At 43.0% G+C, this 25,249-nt stretch overlaps 1 protein-coding gene across 5 annotated transcripts in view; it reads left to right on the top strand.

Moving 5' to 3' along the window:
- Nucleotides 1–7,725: 7,725 nt before the first annotated feature.
- Nucleotides 7,726–25,249, top strand: part of MYOF (myoferlin) — a 178,743-nt gene continuing 161,219 nt past the window's right edge. For 4 of the 5 annotated variants that reach the window (XM_019952911.2, XM_019952909.2, XM_019952910.2 and 1 more), the window contains exon 1: nucleotides 7,730–8,048. In XM_019952911.2, coding sequence (XP_019808470.2) covers nucleotides 7,961–8,048 — 88 coding nt within the window. In that variant the 5' untranslated portion in view covers nucleotides 7,730–7,960. Of the gene's footprint in view, nucleotides 8,049–25,249 lie in introns of all 5 variants that reach the window. The other variant, XM_070780492.1, reaches the window with a different exon arrangement.

Raw genomic sequence — 25,249 nt, 5'->3', positions numbered from 1 at the left:
AAATCTAGATAGATAACATACTCATGGCAAAATGTGAATAGCTGTTAAATCTAGATAATGGGAATAGAGGTGTTAATTGTATTTTTTTTTTTCATTTTTTATATATTTGAAAGCTGAAAGAAGCATATCTAAAAAAAGGATGCACAAGGCCTTTCTAAATTATACACTTTACTGACAGATGTTTAGAAAATCTAGGTAAATGAAATGATATAATAAATTATTAAATTGAAATACTTATAATGACATCAATTCCTAAAAACCTGATTTGTAGGTTAATGCAATTTAAGACAGAATTCCAACAGATTTTTAAAATATTTGAAACTTGATAAGCTGATCCTAACATGGATAGTAAAATTCAAGAGGAGCCAAGACACTTGAAGAAAAAGAACAAGAATGGAGGATAAAAATCTTACTATGACATTTTTATAAGGCTATATCAAGACAGAATGATCCTGGTGAAAAGACGCAAATACAGCAATGAAACAGAAGAGAGAGCACAGAAACATCTACACACCTGATAAAGGACCTACGTTTGGGAAAGGGGCAAATTTTTCAATAAATGGTACTGGATCCATTGAATAATGTGAGAAAAAAATGAAGTGTGATCTCTAACCATACATGACACATAATCAGTTATAGATGGAATATAAATCTTAGGGTATAAGATGAAACAATGTTTCTAGAAGGTAATGCTGGAATATCTTCACAATTTCAGAGTAGAAAGGATTTTTCAATATGAAAAAGGACTGGGAGTTCCCTTGTGACCCAGTGATTAGGACTTGACACTGTCACTGCTACGGCCCCAAATTTGTTCAATCCCTGGTCAGGGAACTAAAATCCCATAAGCCACATGGTGTGGCAAAAAAAAAAAGAAAAAGAAGAAAGAAAAATACCAATCATAAATGAAATATTGATAAAGTCAATTATATTAAAGTTACAACCCACAAAGGATTAATATTCAAAGCACATAAAGAGCTCCTGCACATTAGTAAGAAAAACATAGCATACTCAATGGAAAAACCCATGAAATATTTGACTAGGCATGTCATAAATTAGGAAATATAAATATGAAAAGGCATAAAACCTATTAGTAATCTGAAAAATGCAAATTAAAGGTCCAATGATATAATGTCATATACTCACTAGATGGGTAAACATTTAAAAATCTAACACTGCCAAGTATATGAATGGGGAGACTCATCCACTAGTGGTGAGAGTGTAAACAGTCCAACAGCTGTGGAAAACAATGTTGAATCACCTAGTAATTTTGAAAATATGCATATACCCTTGGCTCCAGCAATTCCAGTCATAGGTTAGACCCCAAATCTGCTTATGCACACTTGTACATGAACTTGTACAAGTGTGCTCAGAGTAGACCTGTTTGTAACAGACCCAAATTCTGAATGATCCAAATGTGTATCAACAATGAAGTGGATTAATAAAACATGGTACACTCAAGAAAGTAGAGTTGTAAGGATCAATCTCACAATATGATGTGGGAAAAAAAGAAAGCTAAACACAAAAGAATTTACTTATATGCCACTGCTGTAAAGCTCACAATATATCAAAGAATTCATACTGTGTGTGTGTGCATGTATATACACATGCTGCTGCTGCTGAGTCACCTCAGTTGTGTCCGACTCTGTGTGACCCCATAGACGGCAGCCCACCAGGCTCCCCCATCCCTGGAATTCTCCAGGCAAGAACACTGGAGTGGGTTGCCATTTCCTTCTCCAGTGCATGAAAGTGAAAAGTGAAAGTGAAGTCGCTCAGTCATGTCTGACTCTTAGCGGCCCCATGGACTGCAGCCTACCAGGCTCCTCCGTCCATGGGATTTTCCAGGCAAGAGTACTGGAGTGGGGTGCCATTGCCTTCTCCAATGTATATACACATAGGTATAAATATATATATATAAAGTTTGTGATATATAAAATAACTCATATGATCATAATCAAGCAAATCTAAACTATTTGAGGGAATTAAAAACCATAAAGAAAAGCACAGAAATTATTACCATAAACGTCAGGATAGAGGCTACCTATGGGGAAGAGAGGTGTTTGTGACATATGGGTCATGTGAGGGCTTCCAAAGTTCTGGTAATGTTCTCTCTCTGGACCTGGATGTTTGTTTGTTAAACTGTCACCTTTATGTTGTATGCATTTTTCTGTAAATATATTTCACAAAAAAGAACACATTTGAGTTAGTTCTAATGAGGTGGATGAAACTGCAGCCTATTGTACAAAGTGAAGTAAACCAGAAAGAGAAACACCACTACAGGACATTAATGCATATATATGGAATTTAGAAAGATGATAACAACAATCCTATAAGCAAGGAAGCAAAAGAGACACAGATGTAAAAAACAGACTTTTGGATTCTGTGGGAGAAGGCAAGGGTGGGATGATTTGAGAGAATAGCATTGAAACACGTATATTACCATATGTAAGATAGATGGCCAGTGCAAATTGGATGCATGAAGCAGGGCACTCAAAGCCGTTGCTCTGGGACAACACAGAAAGATGGAGTGGGAAGGAGGTGGAATGCGGGTTCAGGATTGGGGGACACGTGCACTCGAGGCTGATTCATGTTGATGTATGTATGGCAAATACTACCACAATACTGTAAAGCAATTATCCTCAAATTGTTCGGTTCAGTCTCTCAGTCGTGTCTGACTCTTTGCAACCCCATGAATCGCAGCATACTAGGCCTCCCTGTCCATCACCAACTCCTGGAGTTTACTCAAACTCATGTCCATCAAGTCGGTGATGCCATCCAGACATCTCATCCTCTGTCCTCCCCTTCTCCTCCTGCCCCCAATCCCTCCCAGCATCAGAGTCTTTTCCAATGAGTCAACTCTTCCCATGAGGTGGCCAAAGTACTGGAGTTTCAGCTTTACCATCAGTCCTTCCAATGAACACCCAGGACTGATCTCCTTTAGAATGGACTGGTTGGATCTCCTTGCAGTCCAAGGGACTCTCAAGAGTCTTCTCCAACACCACAGTTCAAAAGCATCAATTCTTTGGCGCTCAGCCTTCTTCACAGTCCAACTCTCACATCCATAAGTGACCACTGGAAAAACCATAGCCTTGACTAGACAAACCTTTGTTGGCTAAGTAATGTCTCTGCTTTTGAATATGCTATCTAGGTTGGTCGTAACTTTCCTTCCAAGGAGTAAGCGTCTTTTAATTTCATGGCTGCAATCACCGTCTGCAGTGATTTTGGAGCCCAGAAAAATAAAGTCTGACACTGTTTCCACTGTTTCCCCATCTATTTCCCATGAAGTGATGGGACCAGAGCCATGATCTTCGTTTTCTGAATGTTTGGATTTAAGCCAAGTTTTTCACTGTCCACTTTCACTTTCATCAAGAGGCTCTTTAGTTCCTCTTCACTTTCTGCCATAAGGGTGGTGTCCTCTGCGTATCTGAGGTTATTGATATTTCTCTGGGCAATCTTGATTCCAGCTTGTGCTTCTTCCAGCCCAGCGTTTCTCATGATGTACTCTGCATATAAGTTAAATAAGCAGGGTGACAATATACAGCCTTGACATACTCCTTTTCCTATTTGGAACCAGTCTGTTGTTCCATGTCCAGTTCTAACTGTTGCTTCTTAACCTGCATACAGGTTTCTCAAGAGGCAGGTCAGGTGGTCTGGTATTCCCATCTCTTTCTGAATTTTCCACAGTTTATCGTGATCCACACAGTGAAAGGCTTTGGCATAGTCAATAAAGCAGAAATAGATGTTTTTCTGGAACTCTCTTGCTTTTTCCATGATCCAGCGGATGTGGGCAATTTGATCTCTGGTTCCTCTGCCTTTTCTAAAACCAGCTTGAACATCAGGAAGTTCACGGTTCATGCATTGCTGAAGCTGGGCTTGGAGAATTTTGAGCATTACTTTACTAGCGGTGGACACATAAAGTAAATACAGCCCATGTTTTAGTGGACTATAGACAATATTATGATTATTTGGGGCTTGTTTCTATTTATCCTTTGTGGTTTTTTTTTGCAGGTCTTGTGTTTTTTTAATTAATTTTTTTAGTTGGAGGATGTGAAGTCAAGTGGGCCTTAGAAAGCATCACTACGAACAAAGCTAGTGGAGGTGATGCAATTCCAGTTGAGCTATTTCAAATCCTGAAAAATGATGCTGTGAAAGTGCTGCACTCAATATGCCAGCAAATTTGGAAAACTCAGCAGTGGCCACAGGACTGGAAAAGGTCAGCTTGCATTCCAATCCCAAAGAAAGGTAATGCCAAAGAATGCTCAAACTACCGCACAATTGCACCATTCTCACACGCTAGTAAAGTAATGCTCAAAATTCTCCAAGCCCAGCTTCAGCAATGCATGAACCATGAACTTCCTGATGTTCAAGCTGGTTTTAGAAAAGGCAGAGGAACCAGAGATCAAATTGTCAACATCCACTGGATCACGGAAAAGGCAAGAGAGTTCCAGAAAAACATCTATTTCTGCTTTATTGACTATGCCAAAGCCTTTCACTGTGTGGATCACGATAAACTGTGGAAAATTCAGAAAGAGATGGGAATACCAGACCACCTGACCTGCCTCTTGAGAAACCTGTATGCAGGTTAAGAAGCAACAGTTAGAACTGGACATGGAACAACAGACTGGTTCCAAATAGGAAAAGGAGTATGTCAAGGCTGTATATTGTCACCCTGCTTATTTAACTTATATGCAGAGTACATCATGAGAAACGCTGGGCTGGAAGAAGCACAAGCTGGAATCAAGATTGCCCAGAGAAATATCAATAACCTCAGATACGCAGAGGACACCACCCTTATGGCAGAAAGTGAAGAGGAACTAAAGAGCCTCTTGATGAAAGTGAAAGTGGATAGTGAAAAACTTGGCTTAAATCCAAACATTCAGAAAACGAAGATCATGGCTCTGGTCCCATCACTTCATGGGAAATAGATGGGGAAACAGTGGAAACAGTGTCAGACTTTATTTTTCTGGGCTCCAAAATCACTGCAGACGGTGATTGCAGCCATGAAATTAAAAGACGCTTACTCCTTGGAAGGAAAGTTACGACCAACCTAGATAGCATATTCAAAAGCAGAGACATTACTTAGCCAACAAAGGTTTGTCTAGTCAAGGCTATGGTTTTTCCAGTGGTCACTTATGGATGTGAGAGTTGGACTGTGAAGAAGGCTGAGCGCCAAAGAATTGATGCTTTTGAACTGTGGTGTTGGAGAAGATTCTTAAGAGTCCCTTGGACTGCAAGGAGATCCAACCAGTCCATTCTAAAGGAGATCAGTCCTGGGTGTTCATTGGAAGGACTGATGGTAAAGCTGAAACTCCAGTACTTTGGCCACCTCATGGGAAGAGTTGACTCATTGGAAAAGACTCTGATGCTGGGAGGGATTGGGGGCAGGAGGAAAAGGGGAGGACAGAGGATGAGATGTCTGGATGGCATCACCGACTTGATGGACATGAGTTTGAGTAAACTCCAGGAGTTGGTGATGGACAGGGAGGCCTAGTATGCTGCGATTCATGGGGTTGCAAAGAGTCAGACACGACTGAGAGACTGAAATGAACTGAAATAATGTATATGACATTGGGTTCATTGGTTCTTTTTTTTTTTTTTTTTTTGGCCTTGAGTTATGCGGGATCTTGGTCTTAGCTGCTGGTCTTGGTCTTAACTTCCCTTCAGGGAAGTCCCGGATTCCCTGGTTCTTTGTATAAGCAGTTGAAACATTTACTCAGACAGAAGAATTCGTGTAGGTAAATCGTACTTATTCCATGTACTTGAAGTGTTTGCTTACAGATGGGTCTTCTTGATAGTATATTCAAAAGCAAAAGGAAGTCCTCTGTTTTTTTTCACTCAGTTTTATTTTAGCCTTTTCTTCTGAAACACAATGATATTCTGATTTAAACCCAACTTGCATTAACAGAAATGCTTTGAATAAGCATAAATTTCTGGTTGCTGACGTGTGGAACTTACTGCTTGCTTTTTGCCAGGTCCCACACTAAGACCTTGTAGACAATCTTCATTTTAGAGATAACTGCAAAAGAGAGGGTTTGTGACATAGTTCAGAATGACATTGAAACATGTATCATATCATGTATGAAACAAGTCGCCAGTCCAGGTTGGATGCACCATACTGGATGCTTGGGGCTGGTGCACTGGGACGACCCAGAGGGAGGGTATGGGGAGGGAGGAGGGAGGAGGGAAGAGGGTTCAGGATGGGGAACACAGGTATACCTGTGGCGGATTCATTTCGATATTTGGCAAAACTAATACAATATTGTAGAATTTAAAAATAAAATAAAATTAAAAAAAAAAGAGTAACTAAGCAGGGATCCACATTCAGGTCTGGAGGACTACTATCACCAGGCTCCCTCTAGTGATCTTAATCACCAGGTTGTACCACCCAACACACCCTTAGGCCATAAAGATTTTTTTCCTTGACCAAACTTTAGTCACACCCATCTGTGTACTTCCTTATAAAATCTAGTTTTAACAAGAACCTTGCTGAGTCGGTTTAACCAGAATGCCCCTCTCTCCATGTCTGATCAACTTTCTGCATCTTTGGGGGTTTCTCATTCTCCATCACCCCCAGGTGATGTCTCATCACCCTGACTTGTGTTCAGTAAGAATCCTGTTAGGTCAGTTAAACCAGAATTACCTTTATCCTTGATGTTTTCTTCTAGTAATTTCCATCCACTGACTGCCACCCCCCCCTCCTTCCCACCCCCGCACCCCCCCCCTCCCGCCCCCCGCCGCCGCCTGCTCATTGGCTTTTAAGTCCCTCTTGAAAGTGAAAGTGTGAGTCACTCAATCCTGTCTGACTCTTTGTGACCCCATGGAGTATAGCCTGCCAGGCTCCTCTGTACATGGAATTCTACAGACAAGAATACTGGAGTGGGTTGCCATTCCCTTCTCCAGGGGAATCTTCCTGACCCAGGGATCAAACCCAGTCTCCTGCACTGCAGGCAATTCTTTACTGTCTGAGCCACCAGGAAAGCCCCAATTCCCCCTTGTCCATGCCCTATTCCGATATGAGCCCAAACTCTCTCATACACTGAAAGATTCCAGTGTAGTAGTCCTCTCCCCTTGAATGAAGTCTTCCTGGGCCACTTTAACAAGTCTCATCAAATGTTTTTTTTTTCCTCTAACAAAGAAAAGGAAGACACTGCTGGGGTTTAGACCCTGAAGAATGGAGAGTCAGTTCTCCATTTTCACTGAATACTACTTCTAGCAGCTTCTGATGGACCAGGAAAACTTAGCTCGCCAGCTCTCACCTCTTAAGGATTTTTAAAGGTCTATGGAGAACCCTTTTGCAACTAAAAAGGATCAGCCTCCAGGACACCAATTTTGTAAACCCCTATTAGGACCTCGGGATTGAAGTTTGCTTGAAATAACTCATTCATTTCTCTGCCATACGATAGGGGGCACCCTTTAACTGATTCAAAACAATTTGTTCTGTAAGTTACTGCTGAGTGAGTATGCTCAACAGCAGGAGAAAAGAAACAGCAAAAGTTAAAAAAAAAAAAAAAAAATTTTTTTTAAACTGATTCAGTCAAGTTTTAAAACTCCAGGAAGATCAGAAAAGAATGGAAGGGAAACAGAAAACCAATTAATTGGGCTTCGAGTATTGTCACTTATTAACAGCAGCGTTTTAGTAGTCTCCTGACCTGTCTACATTTGTTAGCTCCATTTCATTTGTTGCCCATAATTATTTTTAGCTGGCTTTTGTCCTTTTCACTTCCACATTTCCCGAATTCTTAAGTGGGTGCCTGCGGAGCTGCGGAGACTGGGGCGTTTGGATATCAGTTTACACGTAACCTTCAGTAAATAATCCGTCAGGGACCCACCCATTGCCTCTCCTCCTTCCCTCTTCGCTGGACAAGTCATCCCCCGCTTTCTCTCCCGGGCAGCGCGGCCAGGATCCAGAGCCCTAGCCTCCTTAACTTCGTTGCTGAAGCTTGCTTTCTGTCCATTGAGAGCCATGCTTCGAGTGATTGTGGAATCTGCCAGCAATATCCCTAAGACGAAATTTGGGAAACCGGATCCTATTGTTTCTGTTATTTTTAAGGGTAAGGCCAAGTTTGCTTCTTTTTCTCCAGTCCTGCTTTGGAATGTTAGTTTCTTGGGTCTACACATTCTCTGAAAGTCTGCGATCGATCAAATCCTCTGAAGCTATAGCTAGAATTTGTTACCTGTACAGGTCAGGGGAGAGGACAGATTTCTGTGGAAGGCATTTGATTTTCCGCAGGGCTTTGAGGCTCATTGTATGACCGGATGTTTGAATTCTAATAGCCCTTGTAGTAAACCATATACCAAATTTCAAGTATCAAAATGTTCTGGGAAAAAAATAGTTATGTGTTGGTTCATATTAGGAGTTTCAGTAATCATGTATACGTTTTTATTGCCTCTGCCTGTGAGAAATGGATAAAGGAGGAAAAAGCACAATTAAGTTGTTCGAAGTACCATTACTTGGTAAAACAGCCCTTTGCTGCTTTTATTGTCACTGGGCTTCTGGGAGGTGGAGTAAAGGTATTGTTTTGGTTTGTTTCATGTTATTTTGTGCCTCTTTATAGTTGTTCTTCATCTCTCCAAAGTTAGGGTGTTTTTTTGTGTGTTCCGTAGCTTTTAAACTGCTCCTAGAGGAAAGAGCTCTGAACAATGCAAATTTGCAGTTTAGGCATCTAGTTTGGACTTGCTCTAGTGACTTAGAAATCTCTGGATGTCAGTTTTCTCTTCTGCAAAACAAATGAGGGGGGTGTAGAGTAGATCATCTTTAAAAGGCTTGTTGTAATTCTGACAGGTGATTTATCTTGACATTTCATTGCAATGGAGGGGGACATGAGTGGTTGGAGGGATGGCACACTGTCAGCCATGGTAGGTCATTCCAGTTTGGGCTGGAGTGATGTGTCTAAAGCTGAATTTAGGAGCTTTAGTGGGTTCTGTTTGTCCAAGGTCATTGGTAAGATTGCCAGTTCACTCCTTGGCAGGAAAAATGAAAGGGAGTGAGAGAGGAGGGCAGAAAAAGTGGGGGCCCTGATGGGTGTCTGGATCCTGATCAAACCTCAGCACGTTTCTCTCTTCCTCTGGGAACTCACTACTTCTCCCTTCCAGTTTCTGAGTAACCTGTGCCTTTCTTCTTTCTTTTGTCCATTTTATCTCTGTTCCTCTTCTGAAATCTCCCCCTCTGAGATGAGCAGAGAAATGAAACCCAAAGCTGCCAAATGATTGGTTAGTTAAAAAAGATTTGGGAGACAAAACTTGGATTCTTAATGTACAATGTAGTTAAGAATCTGGTTAGTGAATATCACATACTCATGTTATATCAGGGTTCCCCTGCATGTGTTCTTTTAAAAAATCTTTTTCTTTTTTATTTCCAAATTTATTTTTATTGCAGTTACATTGGTTTGTAACATTTTATGTTTTATATAATATTATATTTCTACTTCTGTATGTACTGCAGCATGCTTCCCACCAAATATTTAATTTCCATTCTTCATTACAGTTGATCCTGTTTACACATTTTGCCTTCCTCCCCACCCCTCCCCTTCTGATAACCGCTACTCTGTTCTCTATATCTACATGTTTTGGGTTTTCTTTGTTTTTCTAATTTGGTTTGTTCATTTGTTTTTTTTAGTTTGTTTTTTATATTCTGTATATGAGTGAAATCATAGGGTGTTAATATTTGTCTTTCTCTGTTTGATGTATTTCATTTATAATAATACCCTCAAGGTCTATCCATGTTGTTGCAATGGCAAGGTTTTACCATTTAAAAAAATTCCTGAGTAATACTCCATTGCATATCTGTATATACCATATCTTCTTTATCCATTCATCCATTGGTATGCACTTAGGTTATTTCTATATCTTGGCTATTGTAAATAATGCTGCAGTGAACACAGGGGTGCACATGTCTTTTCAAATTAGTGTTTGTTTATTCTTTAGATAAATGCCAGAAGTGGGATAGCTGAATTATGTTGCAGTTCTACTCTTAATTTTTTGAGGAATCTCTATAGTCTTTTTCATAGTGACTGGACTAGTTCACATCCCCACCAAGAATGTATGAAGGTTCCCTTTTTCCACATTTTCACCAACACATTTTATTTCTCGCCTTTTGGATAGCAGCCATTCTGACAGATATCTCACTGTGGCTTTGTAAAAAAATTTTTCCTGAAGCAGTTGCATAATTGGGACCTAAGATGAAAAGTTTGTTTCCTTCGCCATTGACATGTAAAGACATGTAAAAATATGTTGGGTTCAATCTGGTAATGTCGTGGGGCAAGTCGTACAGATCATAAAGGAACTACAATGTAACACTATATTGAAATCTGACTTGTTTGTCTGGAGTATGTATGGGTCAAAAATTTCACATGACTAAAATTACATCTGCCTAAGGCTGTGAACATAAACACTCAACTGAAAGTGGAAAACTTCAGTTCATGTGGGCCAATATAGGTTATGTAAATTATTACATTTACTAGGTCATTTAGCTTCAGTCTCTTTTCTAGTCTCCTTTGGTTGTATAAGTCGAATGGTAAAGTCATTTATTTATTCACCTGACAAGCAATCTAATGGAAGAAACAACTCAGCTCCAGAGTAGGAGTATCTGGACTCTGGCTAATGTTCATAGAACAGCCGATGATGCGGATTTCACCACCAAGGTCTCAGATTTCTCAGCTGTGGAATCATGGGAACTGATCTCCTTGAGATTTCTTTCAGTTTTAGGGCTCTATAATTTTACAGTTCCATGTATTGAATAACTGCTCTCAGCAGGGTATGAAAGGCATTGTGTTAGGCACTAAAGCACATATAATAATGACTATGGCATTTTTCTTGCTTTCAGTCTATTTCAATAGTCTAAAATATTGGTGATAGCAAACCCTTTCCAGGCATGCCTTCCAATTTTGAGCACTGGGTAAGATTAAGTAACATTACGTTCTGACGGAATTGAGGATACTGATATCACCATAAATCCATCCATTGGAATGGAGCAAAGCCAGATGTCCTTCATGGGGTGGCGTGAGTGAGAAATGAGGAGAGTAAGATGTGAAAAGCCCTAACAGAGGTTCAAGACAGCACCAAAGAAAGCCCCTGAGTTTACTAACTGTAAACAGTTTTGCCTCTTGAGTACATAAAACAGCAAGATCGGGCAGTAATCAGCACTTCTCTTTTCAAGCTGTAGGATTGTAGGAAGAATGGCTAAGTGATGGGAGTGTTAATGGTGATGGCTGTGTTGACACTGAGCCCCCCTGTAGACTTTAGTTGGGAACGTGCTGTACTGACAGCCAACTGACTTAGTTGACCTCAATCTCTCATGTTCATTCCCCTTCTGAGGCTGAACTCAAGACCTTGTATGAACCAGCAGGATCTGAGGATTACTGAAGTCCCTATGGTGTGGATGTCATGGATATTTAGCAGTGCAAAAGGAGAGAGTTTTCACATTCTTAGGGTGTGCTGGGTTCTGCAAGCCAACTCTGAATCGTAAGAGCAGAGTGCTTGTCAGTCTGTGCTGGCCATTCTCCCTTGAGTCTCATACAGACAGCCAGGCTGTGAGACTAATCTAGTTGAGATTAGATTAGACAGACTTCTGAGGCCTCTTCCAAGGCTAAGACTTTATGATTCCCCCAAACATCACATATCAAAAAAGTTCGTTTAGTATTAAAGATTTTTAATTAAAAAATATATGCATGTAGAAACAAAACCGACTAACAATCCAAAGGAGATTATAAAACTAAAAAGTGACAGTTCTCACCATGTCCCTCCTTTCTCTACAGTCTTGCTACCTAGGGGTAACTACTCTAAATAGTTTGATTTGAATCCTTTCTGATTTTTTGCTGAAGAGTTGTAAGTTTGCTGCAATGCTGCTGCTAAGTCGCTTTAGTCGTGTCCGATTCTGTGCGACCCCATAGACAGCAGCCCACCAGGCTACGCTGTCCCTGAGATTCTCCAGGCAAGAACATTGGAGTGGGTTGCCATTTCCTTCTCCAATGCATGAAAGTGAAAAGTGAAAGTGAAGTCGCTCAGTCGTGTCCGACTCTTCCTGACCCCATGGACTGCAGCCTACCAGGCTCCTCCATCCATGGGATTTTCCAGGCAAGAGTTCTGGAGTGGGGTGCCATTGCCTTCTCGGAGTAAGTTTGCTAAAAAGTTGTAATTTTTTGCTAAAAGTTGTAAGTAGCTACTCCCTGTTAGCAAGGAGGCTGCAATGGACATCCTTACAGTGGATCTCCTTGTAAAAGAGAACATTTCTGAAAGACAGATTCCCTGGTGTTTGTATGTGTGTGTGTGTCTGTGTATGTATATGTGTGCATTTCTTTTCTTTTAAAGGCAGTCTTGCTGACTATTGCTGATGACTTCCATTTGGCTAGTCTCCTGCCTCTGTGTCAAATCTCTTGAAAAGATTGGTTGAAAGGAAATTTTCTTGCACACTTTTGTATTGTACTTTTACAATGTGGCAACATTGTGTCCACATTCAACATTTGACTCCAAAAGAGCATAGTTGTAGCAACTACTAACAGTTGTCTCATTTGTCCTTATCAAGCCCATTCCATTAGCCAGAATTTTCTCACTTCTGGTCTTGTGTAGTTCTTTGAGGTCTTTGTGGAACGGCTACTGCTTAGTCCAGATGTCACTAAAGAATTTTCATGTTATTGCTTATTTTTCCAGATATTTGTTATTTCATCTGGACATGTTTTGAGACTGAAATCCTGGTATTTCTAGGGTATCCCCTGCATTGAGCTTATCAACTTTGTAGTCTTGAGGAAACCACTTAACCTCTCTGAGAATCCCTTTTTCCTCTTGAAAAATGGGCCTCTGGTGGCTTATCTGAAAGGAAGTAGATTTGTGAAATTCCCCAAAGGTTGTGATTTATGCAATAGAGAATTCTCTGACTATTTTTAGCAAAAACTACTTAGCTACTTGAAAATTTGAAAAAAATAGTTGAGTTAGAAAAGTGATATTTAAAGTAAAGGGAAAAGCTACGAAATTCCAATTAGGAATGGTGAAGTATGATGGGAGAAAGATCCAGCGGGTCTCATTCACTATCATCTGTGAAGGTACCTAGTGAGTGGCCTACATGGTGACCTGGTTTACCCAGACCATACCGTGCTGTGCATGCTTAGTGACTGAGTCATGTCCAATTCTTTGAGACCCCATAGACTGTAACCCACCAGGCTCCTCTGTCCATGAGGATTCTCCAGGCAAATACCGGAGTGGGTTGCCTTATGCCCTCCTCTAGGGGATCTTCCCAACCCAGGGATTGAACCTAGGTCTCCCGCATTGTGGGTGGATTCTTTACCATCTGAGCCACCAGGGAAGCCCAAGAATACTGGAATGGGTAGCCTATCCCTTCTCCAGGGGATCTTCCCGACCCAGGAATCAATCCAGGGTCTCGTGCATTGCAGGCAGATTCTATACCAGTTGAGCTACCAGGGAAGCCCATACTGTAGGGCTAGTCAAAGATTCCCACTGGCACAAACTGACAACCATGCCACACTGGTACTCTGCTAGAACTACTGCGTCGTTTTTACAAAACACTCTGGAAAGCAAAAGTGTTCAAGGTACTGAATCATCCCCATCAGTTCTGGGAGAACAGGGTTTGGAGACTCACTATCTGTGGAAAGTGGCCCCACCTTATCAAGGCATGGAAACTCTGAAAGGTACACTTTCCAAAGGCGTATTTTATAGACTCTCAGTTATTTACAAAGCCACAATTACCTTTGAAAAACAAATCAGTGTGACTTGTTTTCCTCCTGCACAACAAATCTTAAGTGTATGCCCTTAAGGTATGTCCAGGGGTGCTGGTCTTTGATTGGTTGGGGTTTGCTAGTGGGTCTCTCCATCCCCATGGGATCTGGCTCTGCCACGGAGGCATGACGCAGGAGGTGGGGGATGCCCTGGTGGCTCAGTGGTAGAGAATCCACCTGCCAATGCACAAGACATGGGTTTGATCCCTGGTCTGGGAAGATTCCACATGCTGAGGAGCAATTAAGCCCATGCATCGCAACTACTGAGCCTGTGCTCCAGGGCCCAGGAGCCACAACTACTGAGCTTGGGCACCCTAGAGCCTGCGCTCTGCAACAAGAGAAGCCACCGCAATGAGAAGCCCATGCACTGTAACCAGAGAGTAACACCCACTCATCACAACTAGAGAAAAGCCAGAGCAGCAACAAAGACCCAGCAATGTCAAAAATAAATAAATAAATGATTAAAAAAAAAAGAAGTCATGGAGTTTTTATGTCCTCTGCCACTCTATCATATCACAGATGTTGAATATATGTTTTAAAGATTGACCCTGGAAACAATGCCCTGGCAGGAGATGTAAGACAATAAAGTCATTAATTCTTGGTCTTGAAATGGTCAGAAGTCCACCATTCTTTCTTCTTTCAGGAAGAATTACATTTATTATTCTCTCAGATGCTTTGTGGATTAGGCTTGGCAAAGGCCACTTCATACATTTCTGAACACCGAGTCCCTAGCACCTGCTACCCAAGGGCAAATCAGTATCATACTACTTTTTGCTTCCTTGATCCTGACTGGGAAAGGATCCAACATAAAACTGTGAAGCTGCCAGTTTTATGTTGAAAATTTGTGCATGAAACGTTCAGTGGTCTGTAAGACAGAATGTGTTTGCCATAATTTGGCAGTGATTACTTTACTTTGTAAGTCCTTTTGAACAGCTGTTCTGTTGAGTAGGGGGTGTGCTTTGAGAGACTCTGAGCAGTTTTCTCTTAGAAACAGCTGCTTAGACATTTAAGCTTTATCAGCAAACTTGGCCTTGAGCATTAGGGTAAAAGCTTATTGGACATGAGGATGCAAAAACCCTGGGCTTTGGAGCCAGGGAGGCTTAGGAATGAGCATTCCAATTTTCACCTCTTACTTTCTAAGTGCTCATGAGCTAATGAATTAAAACCTTCAGCTGCAGAGTTATTATAGTTCAACTAGGAGTTATTATATCTCCTACCTTGAGGGGATGTTTGAGGGTTAAATGAATACATATATAAAATTGCACATGGGAATTCCTAAACTTCCTTCCCTATTTGATAACGTTTACTTTTATGGAGCCCTAAAATGTGCCAGACAGTATAACAGAAATTAAGTCTAGAAAAATACATATCACATGGTTTGTCTTCTGTGTCTAGGGAACCAGCTGGTTGGAACACAAGAATGAGTTACAAACCAGAATAGGCATGCAAGAGCAGATGAAAGAGAGGAAATCTTCATGGAGACGGTGTTCTTGAGTGGTCTTAAAGGATGACAGAAATAATGAAAAGAAAGATATTCCAGGTTTGGAAAAATATCAGAAAGGGCCAGGGAGCCCCTGTCCTGTGGGGTGAGGTTGATCAAGGAGTAATTGGTGTGATTAGGGTTATGTTTTACTCATAAACCAGTTGGGAGCCATTAGGTAGCATTGTGGATGTTTTAGTTCTAGTCAGGTATAAGAAAGATTCAGGGAAGGAGGAGAAGTCAGGGGTACAGAGGATGAAATGGTTGGATGGCATCACTGACTCAATGGACATGAGCTTCAGCAAACTCTGGGAGATGGTGAGGGACAGGGAAGCCTGGCATGCCGCAGTCCATGGGATCGCAAAGAGTTGCATATGATTAAGTGACTGAACAACAACAAGACTAAGTGAGGGGTGTACTAGTTGAGACAAGCGCTTTCTAAGACAGAGGGAGCTCATTTCATGGCTAGAATGAGAAGGAAGAAACTAATGTGAACAGTACTAAGGAAGCAGCCCAACTGAATTAAATTAATAAGAAAACTGCACTGGGCAGGCTAGCTGGACCATGCTTTCTCACTCTCTTCTGTGAAATAGGATTAGGGTTAGGGAGTGCTCAGCCTGTGCAGGCCTGCAGGGCTAGGTGGGGCAGCCCTGCCAGAGGCGACCTGAGGGCTTTACCTGCCTGAGACTGGAGAGGGAGGTCCAGAGAGGTAGAAGAAAAGCACAGAAATGGAAAGTGATAGCAAAGACACATTTTGTCATTCTCCCAGAAATCCAATGAGGAGTATTTCCTCAACCAAACTGAACTGTGGTCTCGTAGAAGGTCCTTCTCTCAGGACTCAGTTGTTCCACCATCTAAGGGGTAAGGTGTCCTGTCTGTGTGTGTGCTCAATCACTAAGTCTTGTCTTTTGAGACCCTACGGATTGCAGCCCGCCAGGCTCCTCTGTCCATGGGTTGCCCATGCAAGAATACTGGCCTGGGTTGCCATTTCCTTATCCAGGGGATCTTCCCAACTCAGGGATTGAACCTGGGTCTCCTGTGTCTTTTGCATTGGCAGGCGGACTCTTTACCACTGAGCCACCTGGGAGTGTCAGCAGTTATGTAATTGCAGGGAACTCAGATTTGCTCAAGGTGGCCACCATACTGATTTCTATCGTGGCTGTACTATTTTACATCCCCACAAACAGTGCTAAAAGGGTTCCATCTTATCCACATTTTTACCACCATTTTGTATTTTCTGTGTTTTTTTGTTTGTTTGTTTGTTTCTGTGGTTTGTTTTTTTGGGGATAATAGTCATCCTAATGGGTGTGAACAGTAGATTCTTAGCAACTCTCTGTTGACTTGGATTGTCAGCTCATACTTGCCTCATTAATTCATAGTGTTTCTGCAGCCTTAGTGGCCAGCCATGAGGCAGCCCTCCTGTGACCAGAAGCCTGCCTGTCAGGGCCCAGCAGCAGCTCAAGAGCCTGGTGGCCTCTTGACCAGTGGCTGTGTAGCTAAGGTTGTGCTGGCAGCCATAGCAGAGCAGAAGGCAAGTAGAAAATAGCCTTGGTTCCCTGCAGTGCCAGGTCTCCCAGTTGGCCTGGACTCACCAGGGCAAGGCTGGAACCAGAGGGCCCCCTGCTTCTGCCCCCAGAACATCCTAGGAGATCAGAGTAGCCCCAGATCAGGTGCCCTGTCGTCCTCTCCCCTAACCTTCTACACTCCTTCGTGGCACTTAGTGGAATATGCAGTTGTGTATTTACTGGCTTATTTGATTTCTGTCTGCTTCCTCCAGAGACTAGAAGCTTCTTGAGCACAGGGGCCATGTCTCCTTCTTCAACACCTTGCTCAGTGCCTGGCAGATAGTAGATGACCAATTAGTGGTGTTGAATGAATGATTCTGGCTCCTCCCTTCAGTCATTCAGTTTAGGATCTCACAGGCCAGGGGAACCAGATGGGACCAAATGATACCAGATCCCTGTGCCCACAAACTACAAAACTGATCCTGAGTGTGTAGTCCTTCAGAGTTTCCACATGCTATTTGGGATCCATTAAGCTGCATCTCAAAGGAAACTGGAAGGCGGGGGAGTCCTAGCCTACCTCTGACCTTGATATTAGGGCTTTGGTCTAATCAATGGCAAGAAACCTCTCTGAATCTCAGTTTTCCTAGCTGTGAAGTGGTTATAAGACCTACCCCTGAAGGTTATAAAAGTCAAATGAGTATTTAAGGTACCTGGACTAAAAATAGATGTTTAATGCCATCTTGCCTCCCGAAGTTTTGTTACCTTTGCACATTGCAAAGTGAAAAATTAGTAGGTTAGTTTAGGGACTAAATAAATGTTTTCAAATTGAATGAAGACAGTTGAGGCAGAACCTGTTTGCTCTCCTTTTATTTAATTAATTTGTTTATTTCTGGCTGTGCTGCTTATAGGATCTGAGTTCCCCAACCAGGGATTGAACCTAGGCCCTTGGCAGTGAAAGCTCTGAGTCTTAACCACTGGACTGCCAGAGAATTGCCTGTTCTCCATTTAGAAGGTGAAGCTACAACCTAGAAGGGAGCTCTAGTTGGGTTCGTATTTTGTCAGAACAGCTAGTCATTATGGTGAGAATAAAATAGATCATTTTACTAAGTGTTTTTTACTTCATTTGGCAGACACATCTTTGTATGCCTACTGTGTGCTTGATTGTCTAGAGCATTGTTGTCTTATAGTCCCTTCTATGATAGTGGTGATGTCCAAGATCTGCTGTCTCTAACAGAGCCATGAGACACGTGTGGGTAGTGATCACTGAAATGTGGTCAGTGTGACTTGATGAACTGAATTGCTAATATTATTTCATTCAAATATTCATGGATACATGAGGTTGTTGGCAGCTGTGTTGGACAACACAGAGAACAGAACAGCCTCTGTGGCTAAGAGTTCACCATGTCCTCCCACTCACTGTTCCCAGCATCTCTTACCTCAGTTGTCTCATCTGTAAAATGGAGAGGATAAAGTCCAAAACTCGGAAAGTAATTACAAAAGAGAAAGCATGTAGGAAGTGCTTTAAGTGTTGGTTGCTGCTTAGGCCTTCTGGAGATGTCGGCATGGTGAGTAACAACCAATTACTCCACCACCACCATTTACTAAATTCTCACTCTGTGCTCAGACCTGTACGTATTATCCATTTCATCTTCACATCGTTTTCAGGAAGCATCACATAGAACCAGACATCCTGGAGTGTGAAGTCAAGTGGGCCTTGGGAAGCAATAGTATGAACAAAGCTAGTGGAGGTGATGGGATTCCAGTTGAGCTATTTCAAATCCTAAAAGATGGTGCTATGAAAGTGCTGCACTCAATATGCCAGCAAATATGGAAAACTCAGCAGTGGCTACAGACTGGAAAAGGTCAGTTATCATTCCAGTCCCAAAGAAGAGCAATGCCAAACAATGTTCAAACTACCACACAATTGTCCTCATGTCACATTCTAGCAAGATAATGCTCAAAATCCTTCAAGCTTGGCTTCAACAGTATGTGAACCAAGAACTTCCAGATGTACAAGCTGGATTTAGAAAAGGCAGAGGACCCAGAGATCAAATTGCCAATGTCTGTTGGATCATAGAAAAAGCAAGGGAATTCCAGAAAAACATCTACTTCTGCTTCATTGACTGCGCTAAAGTCTTTGACTGTGTGGATCACAACAAACTGTGGAAGATTCTTAAAGAGTGGGCATACCAGACCATCTTACCTGTCTCCTGAGAAACCTGTATGCAGGTCAAGAAGCAACAGTTAGAACCAAACATAGAAAAACTGACTGGTTCAAAACTGGGAAAGGAGTACAAGGATGTATATTGTAACCCTGTTTATTTAACTTATATGTAGAGTACATCTTGTGAAACGCCAGGTTGGATGAATCACAAGCTGGAGTCAAGATTGCTGGGAGAAATGTCAACAGCTTCAGACATGCAGATATTACCATTTTAGTGGCAGGAAATGAAGAGGAATTAAAAAGCTTCTTGATGAGGGTGAAAGATACAAATGAAAAGGCTGGCTTAAAACTCAACATTCAAAAACTAAGATTATGGCATCTGGTCCCATGACTTCATGGCAAATAGAAGGGGAAAAAGTGGAAGCAGTGACAGATTTTATTTTCTTGGGCCCCAAGGTCACTGTGTGTGGTGACTGCAGCCATGAAATTAAAAGACGCTTACTCCTTGGAAGGAAAGCTATGATAACCTGTGAAGTCGCTCAGTCATGTCCAACTCTTTGCAACCCCATGGACTGTAACCTACCAGGCTCCTCTGTCCATGGGATTTTCTAGGCAAGAGTACTGGAGTGGGTTGCCATAAAAAGCAGAAACATCACTTTGCTGACAAAGGTCTGTATAGTCAAAGCTATGGTTTTTTCCCAGTAGTCGTGTATGGATGTGAGAGTTGGACCATGAAGAAGGCTAAACACTGAAGAACTGATGCTTTTGGACTGTGGTGCTGGAGAGGACTCTTGAGAGTCCCTTGGACTGCAAGGAGATCAGCCAATCCTAAAGGAAATCAACCCTGAATATTCATTGGAAGGACTGATGCTGAAGCTGAAGCTCCAGTACTTTGGCCACCCAATCCAAAGAGGCGATTCATTGGAAAAGACCCTGATGCTGGGAAAGATTGAAGGCAGGAAGAGAAGGGGGCAACTGAGGATGAGGTGGCTGGATGGCATCACTGACTCAATGAACATGAGTTTGAGCAAACTCTGGGAAATAGCCCAGAACAGGGAAGCCTGGTGTGCTGCAGTCCATGGAGTCACAAAGAGTCAGACGTGACTTAGCGACTGAACAACAGCAGCAACAAGGTATTATTATGATCTTCATTTTACTCATGAGGAAACTGAGGCAGAGACAGGTTAGAATTCAACCCTGAACTCTGATTCCAAAGCCTCCAGTGTGTCTTCTTGGAGGTCACTGTAGTTACACAGAAAAAACACAATGTGTGCCTTAAATATCCAAGTCAGATTATGATCCTTCCTCCCTCCTCTGAACAAATTGAGTTGTTTTGTCTGCCAGGTCATCTGAACTCAGTCTAAGAGAGGAAGACTGTGTACCAAGAACAAAAGAACTTAAAAAAAAAAAGAAAAAACAAAACCCGGCTCGCCTGTGGTGAGTTTCCACAGGGTACATAAGTCTTTAGGACTGTGCTGTGATTCAGAAGCTCAGAGCTAACATAATTTCTCAGTGAATCAGTTCCTCTGAGAGTCAAGTGGGAGCCATTTTATTAGTGGAGATCACAACTCTTATCTTATATAAAATAGTAAGATCCTAAACGGCAGGGTGAGTTTCCACTTCTCATTACCTTAGTTTTCTGGATTTTTATTTTCATCATCTTATCATTGCAATAGGATAACTTACGTTTTGTTTTTTATTTTAATCCCTTCCCTTATCTTTCTTTCATTATTTAAAAAAAAGAAAAAAATGTTCCTTGTGGTTACCTCTCCTCGTTGTTGGAATTCACTGCCTGGGCAGTCCCTGTCTCTCTCCACCCTCTTTTTTTCCTTCTGTTTCTTCCCACTGCTCCTCTTAAGCATAAACTCATTCAGCAGATCTTGGTCAAGAGTGTACTTGGCCAGGCTGTGGTCTCAGCACTGCAAGTCGGATGGGAAACAAGCCAGACTTGACCACTGCATGTATGCAGCTTATAGTCTAGCTGTAGGTCCAGGAAGAGTTCAGTGAATTCAGAATTAAAGAAGTTTAATCTCTTGGAAAGGAAGCATTATTTTTGCAGGTTATATTGATGACCAGCTATGAAACATTGCACTAAAGCTTCACATAGATGCATTTATTTCACACCAAAAAAAAAAAATTGAAATCCCTCATTTTATAGCTGAAGAGGCCAAGTGTTGGGGAGAATAAGTTGCCTTGTTCGAGACCCCACACTAGGTTTGAGGTGGGGCTGGCTTACGGGGCCCACCCTGAGGCTGTAACATTCACTCTTCTGTGGTGACACTGGCTTTTGGTCACACCTGCATTTGACCTACCCTGGGGTAACTAGTGCATTTGACCTACCCTGGGGTAACTTAGATCCCTAAACCTGACAATCCAGATTCTGTTTCCTTGGGCAAATTCAGCCCTGAGGGCATCCACTCAGACCAGCGATAGGGCCTGGGGCAGTGGTTCCTTGGAGCCAGACACTTCAGACTTCAGAGGCCTTGTTCCAGGCCCCAGATGACCTCCAGTTTGTCCCAGTGTGCTGGACACATTAAGATGGCCTCCAGATGTGACATGGCCTGAGGAAGGAGCCTCCTCCTAGGGCACTTACAGTGTAGAGCCGTTTCTTGGGCTTACTTGTGTTTGTTCTTCATAACTGTAGCAGGTGTCCAGGATGTGATTGTTTATACCCCTTTCACAGATGAGGACCTTGAGTCTCAGAGAGGACAAGAGTGGCCAAAGCAGGGTGACCAGGAAAAGGCAGTGACCAGAAGCCCAGACCAAGACTCTTTTGCCCAGGCGCCTTCCCACTGCATTGTGGGTGTCTGGCTTTCTTTGTGCTTGGCATCTCTCTTGCATTTCTACCCTCCAGGCCCTCCCACTACCAAGCAGCCATGTACAGACACCCCCGATTCCCAGGTCTCCCTCATACCTGCAGCAGCTGATCAGCCTTGCTGGCTCAAGAGCCCAGGGACCACAGCCATTCTCAACATGGAGAGGAGGGCTGGGTGCAGTGCTGGCAATGGCACATGTCTCATTTAAAGACATGATTAATTATGGAACACCGAGACCTGAGGCTGAGCATCATAATTCAGCTAAAATTATTGCCCAGGAGGGTAAGGATGGAGTTAGCAAGATTTTGATTCAGAGCTTTGTGCTTATTTTCAAAATTCTTTTCTGTGACTATTTTCTCTTGATAACAGTTTCTTGGAGTCAGACGCCCAGAGGGCATGGATCCATGTTTATGATTCTGACTCTAATCCTACACAGAGGCGTGTCCCCTGTGTCCTAACACTTTCATTCTCTCTCCTTTGATCCTCAGCGCTGCAACGAGGCCTCTTACGTGCACCTCTGCAGGACACTGAGGCCTTGAGGAGCCCTTTTGAAACTGCTTTAAAACTTTGTTTTAGTCACTAAGTCCTGTCGGACACTTTTGCCACCCCATGGACTGTAGCTCTTGGGTAAACTCCTGGAGTTGGTGATGGACAGGGAGGCCTGGCGTGCTGCGGTCCTTGGGGGACACAGAGTCAGACATGACTGAGCAACTGAACTGAACTGGACTATAGCTCACCAGGTTCCTCTGTCCATGGAATTGTCTAGTCAAGAATACTGGAGTGGGTTGTCATTTCCTTCTCCAGGGGATCTTTCCGACCCAGGGATCAAACCCACGTCTCTTACATCTCCTGCATTGGCAGGTGGATTCTTTACCACTGAGCCACCAGGGAAGCCCTCTGAAACTCTTGGAATGCCTATCTCCTCCAGCAGGGTCCGAAGTGAATCTGCAGAGCACCAGGCTTAACTGACTAGCAAATTATGTCTCAGAAACATGCCAGGCAGAGGTATGAGAGTTTAAGAGTCTTAGGAGCCAGAACACCTGCATGGAGATTCTGGATTTCTTACTAGTAGGTGAGGCTGGAGAAGCTCCTTAATTGTATTGTGCCAGTGGGCATAAATAAGGATAATAATAGCAACAGGTGACATACAGAGCCCTTTGAAGAATCCCTGGCATATTATGAGCCCCCAGATTTGGTACCCATTTCTTCTGGGCATTAGGTCCCAATATTTATGAATGAGGAAATCTAGGTATAGAGAGTTGGAGTCAGTGCCCAAGGTCATGCAGCTGGTAAGTGGTGAAAATGTGGCAGGTCACCGGCACCCTCAGCCTGAGGTGGTGATGAAGAGCACAGGTTTGGAAACGAGGCAGGCTTGGGGCTGAAGCTGAGCTCTCCCACTTAGTAGTTGTGTGATCCTGAGCAAGTCAGTTAGCATCCCTGAACCTCAGTCTCATTTGCAAAATGGAGATATTAGTACCTCCCTGTTGACCACACCCACAGGCCTTGCCCAGCTTCAAGGGTGAAGACAGACCCCAGAGTCAGCAACAGAGACATGAGTGGTTTAATGGAGAGGGGAGTTGACATGGGGTTTAATGGAGTCTGAAGCCAGGTCCTGGAGTAACACTCACCACCTTGATGCAGCGGGTGCCTGGAAGGATGTGTTGGCAGTCTTTGCTCCAGGGGATGAGAGAGGGAGGGGAACTTACCAGTTATAGAGGAATTGATGTCAGGTGGGCTCACTAGTTACCAGGGAAACCTAGGAGGCCGTGTCTCTCATTGCCCCTTTGATAAGGACAATGGCTAGCTGGAGCCTGGGGCAAGTATCTAGGAAGGTCAGTCAGGTGAGTAAGATATAGGTGAAGCAGGGGATGGTCAGAGAGCTAGACAACAGCCATCTTTAGTGAAAACCACAGTGGCTGTCTGTATCGTATCTGTGGTATCTGGTTGCAGTGCCATCTACATACCTGACCCCAGAGATATCGCTGAAGAGGGGCAGACAAAGATTGTAAGAGTTGTGCAGGGTATGTAAGGGTGAGTGTATTGTCAGGCCACTCAAGATGGCTGTTCTCTTGCTCTCTGTACATCCCCCGCCCAACCAGTTCCTGCTTCGCCTGTACCCTATGCACACAACTGACCATCCTACTACTTGCCCTAGGTCCCAGCTGGTGATTGTTCTTATCAAAGGGGCTGTGAGGGGCCTGCCCCTCTGCAGTTTCCCTGGTAACTAATGAGCCCACCTGGCCTCAGTTCCAGCCCTGGGAGTCAAGGCTGCTGCCATATTCTGCCTGTTGTCTGCTGCACACAGTGGGGTGTTGCTCCAGGACCTTACTTCAAACGTGAACGCTCCCTGGTTCATTAAACCACTGATGTCTCTGTTGTTGACTCTGGCTGTTTCTTCAGTCTTGAAGCTGGGCAAGCAACAGGCTTTGTGGGCTTGCAGGGTTCAGCCCAACAACTGGCACAGCAGCCAGGAGACTGAGGAAACTCCCATGAGTGCCGAGATGTTGGGAAATACAGGACAGGGAATGGAACGTTGTGGGCGTCGTCCACGAGCGTATGGGGCCCAAAAGTTGAGGGGGTCATCCCAGAAGGGATGGGGAAATTCTGAGGTGGCTATCCGCTAGTATGAGGGGACGCAGTGGGCTGTCCTTGGTGAATGGGGGCTGCCAAGAGATCTATAGAAAAATGGCCTCTAGTGACTGCTGTTGTATTAAAGGGAGGCTTTGGTAATTGGTTGAGTCAGCTTTCTAGAAGGAATTGGTATTCCTCATGTGCCTTTTATATGTCAATTATCTATCTGGCCTCTCTGGAACTTTAATCTTATGTGATCTTTAAGAGTAAAGGAGTAAAAATAACTTTTAGGTAAATTCTATAGAAATAATTATACTTTGGGAATGTTTATCTGAAATAGTCTCTCCAGATTTTAGTGACTTGAAGATTTTAGGCTTGAAACTAAAGTTGAAAGACGAGTGTTCATGGGTCATTTCAAATAGGATAAAATATTAGAACATTAATTGCCGGGCAGGTCTAAGTTTATCTACCTTTGCCTGCTTACAAGAGGGAGACCGAAGCATTAAGTTTTTCAATCAGGAAATGCACAATTACTTCTTGGATTTTGCCAGAGACTGAGGTTTTCAAGGGTTAGGATTATAATCAATCTTAACTCTTGTAACTGTTTCCTTATCAATTACATTGTGATCAGGTGTTTAACTGTGCCTTTTTACTTTTTTGTCATTTATGAATCGTTATTGTATTACTCAGAGAAGGCAATGGCACCCCACTCCAGTACTCTTGCCTGGAAAAGCCCATGGATGGAGGAGCCTGGTGGGCTGCAGTCCATGGGTCGCTAAGAGTCTGACACGACTGAGCGACTTCACTTTCACTTTTCACTTTTATGCATTGGAGAAGGAAATGGCAGCCCACTCCAGTGTTCTTGCCTGAAGAATCCCAGGGACAGGGGAGCCTGGTGGGCTGCGGTCTATGGGGTCACACAGAGTCGGACACGACTGAAGCGACTTAGCAGTAGCAGCAGCAGCAGCAGCATTGTTTTACTTGAAGCTTTT

The sequence above is a fragment of the Bos indicus genome, chromosome 26, assembly GCF_029378745.1.
Source record: "Bos indicus isolate NIAB-ARS_2022 breed Sahiwal x Tharparkar chromosome 26, NIAB-ARS_B.indTharparkar_mat_pri_1.0, whole genome shotgun sequence".
Classification (NCBI taxonomy): domain Eukaryota; kingdom Metazoa; phylum Chordata; class Mammalia; order Artiodactyla; family Bovidae; genus Bos; species Bos indicus.
This window is presented reverse-complemented; position numbering and strand designations above follow the sequence as displayed.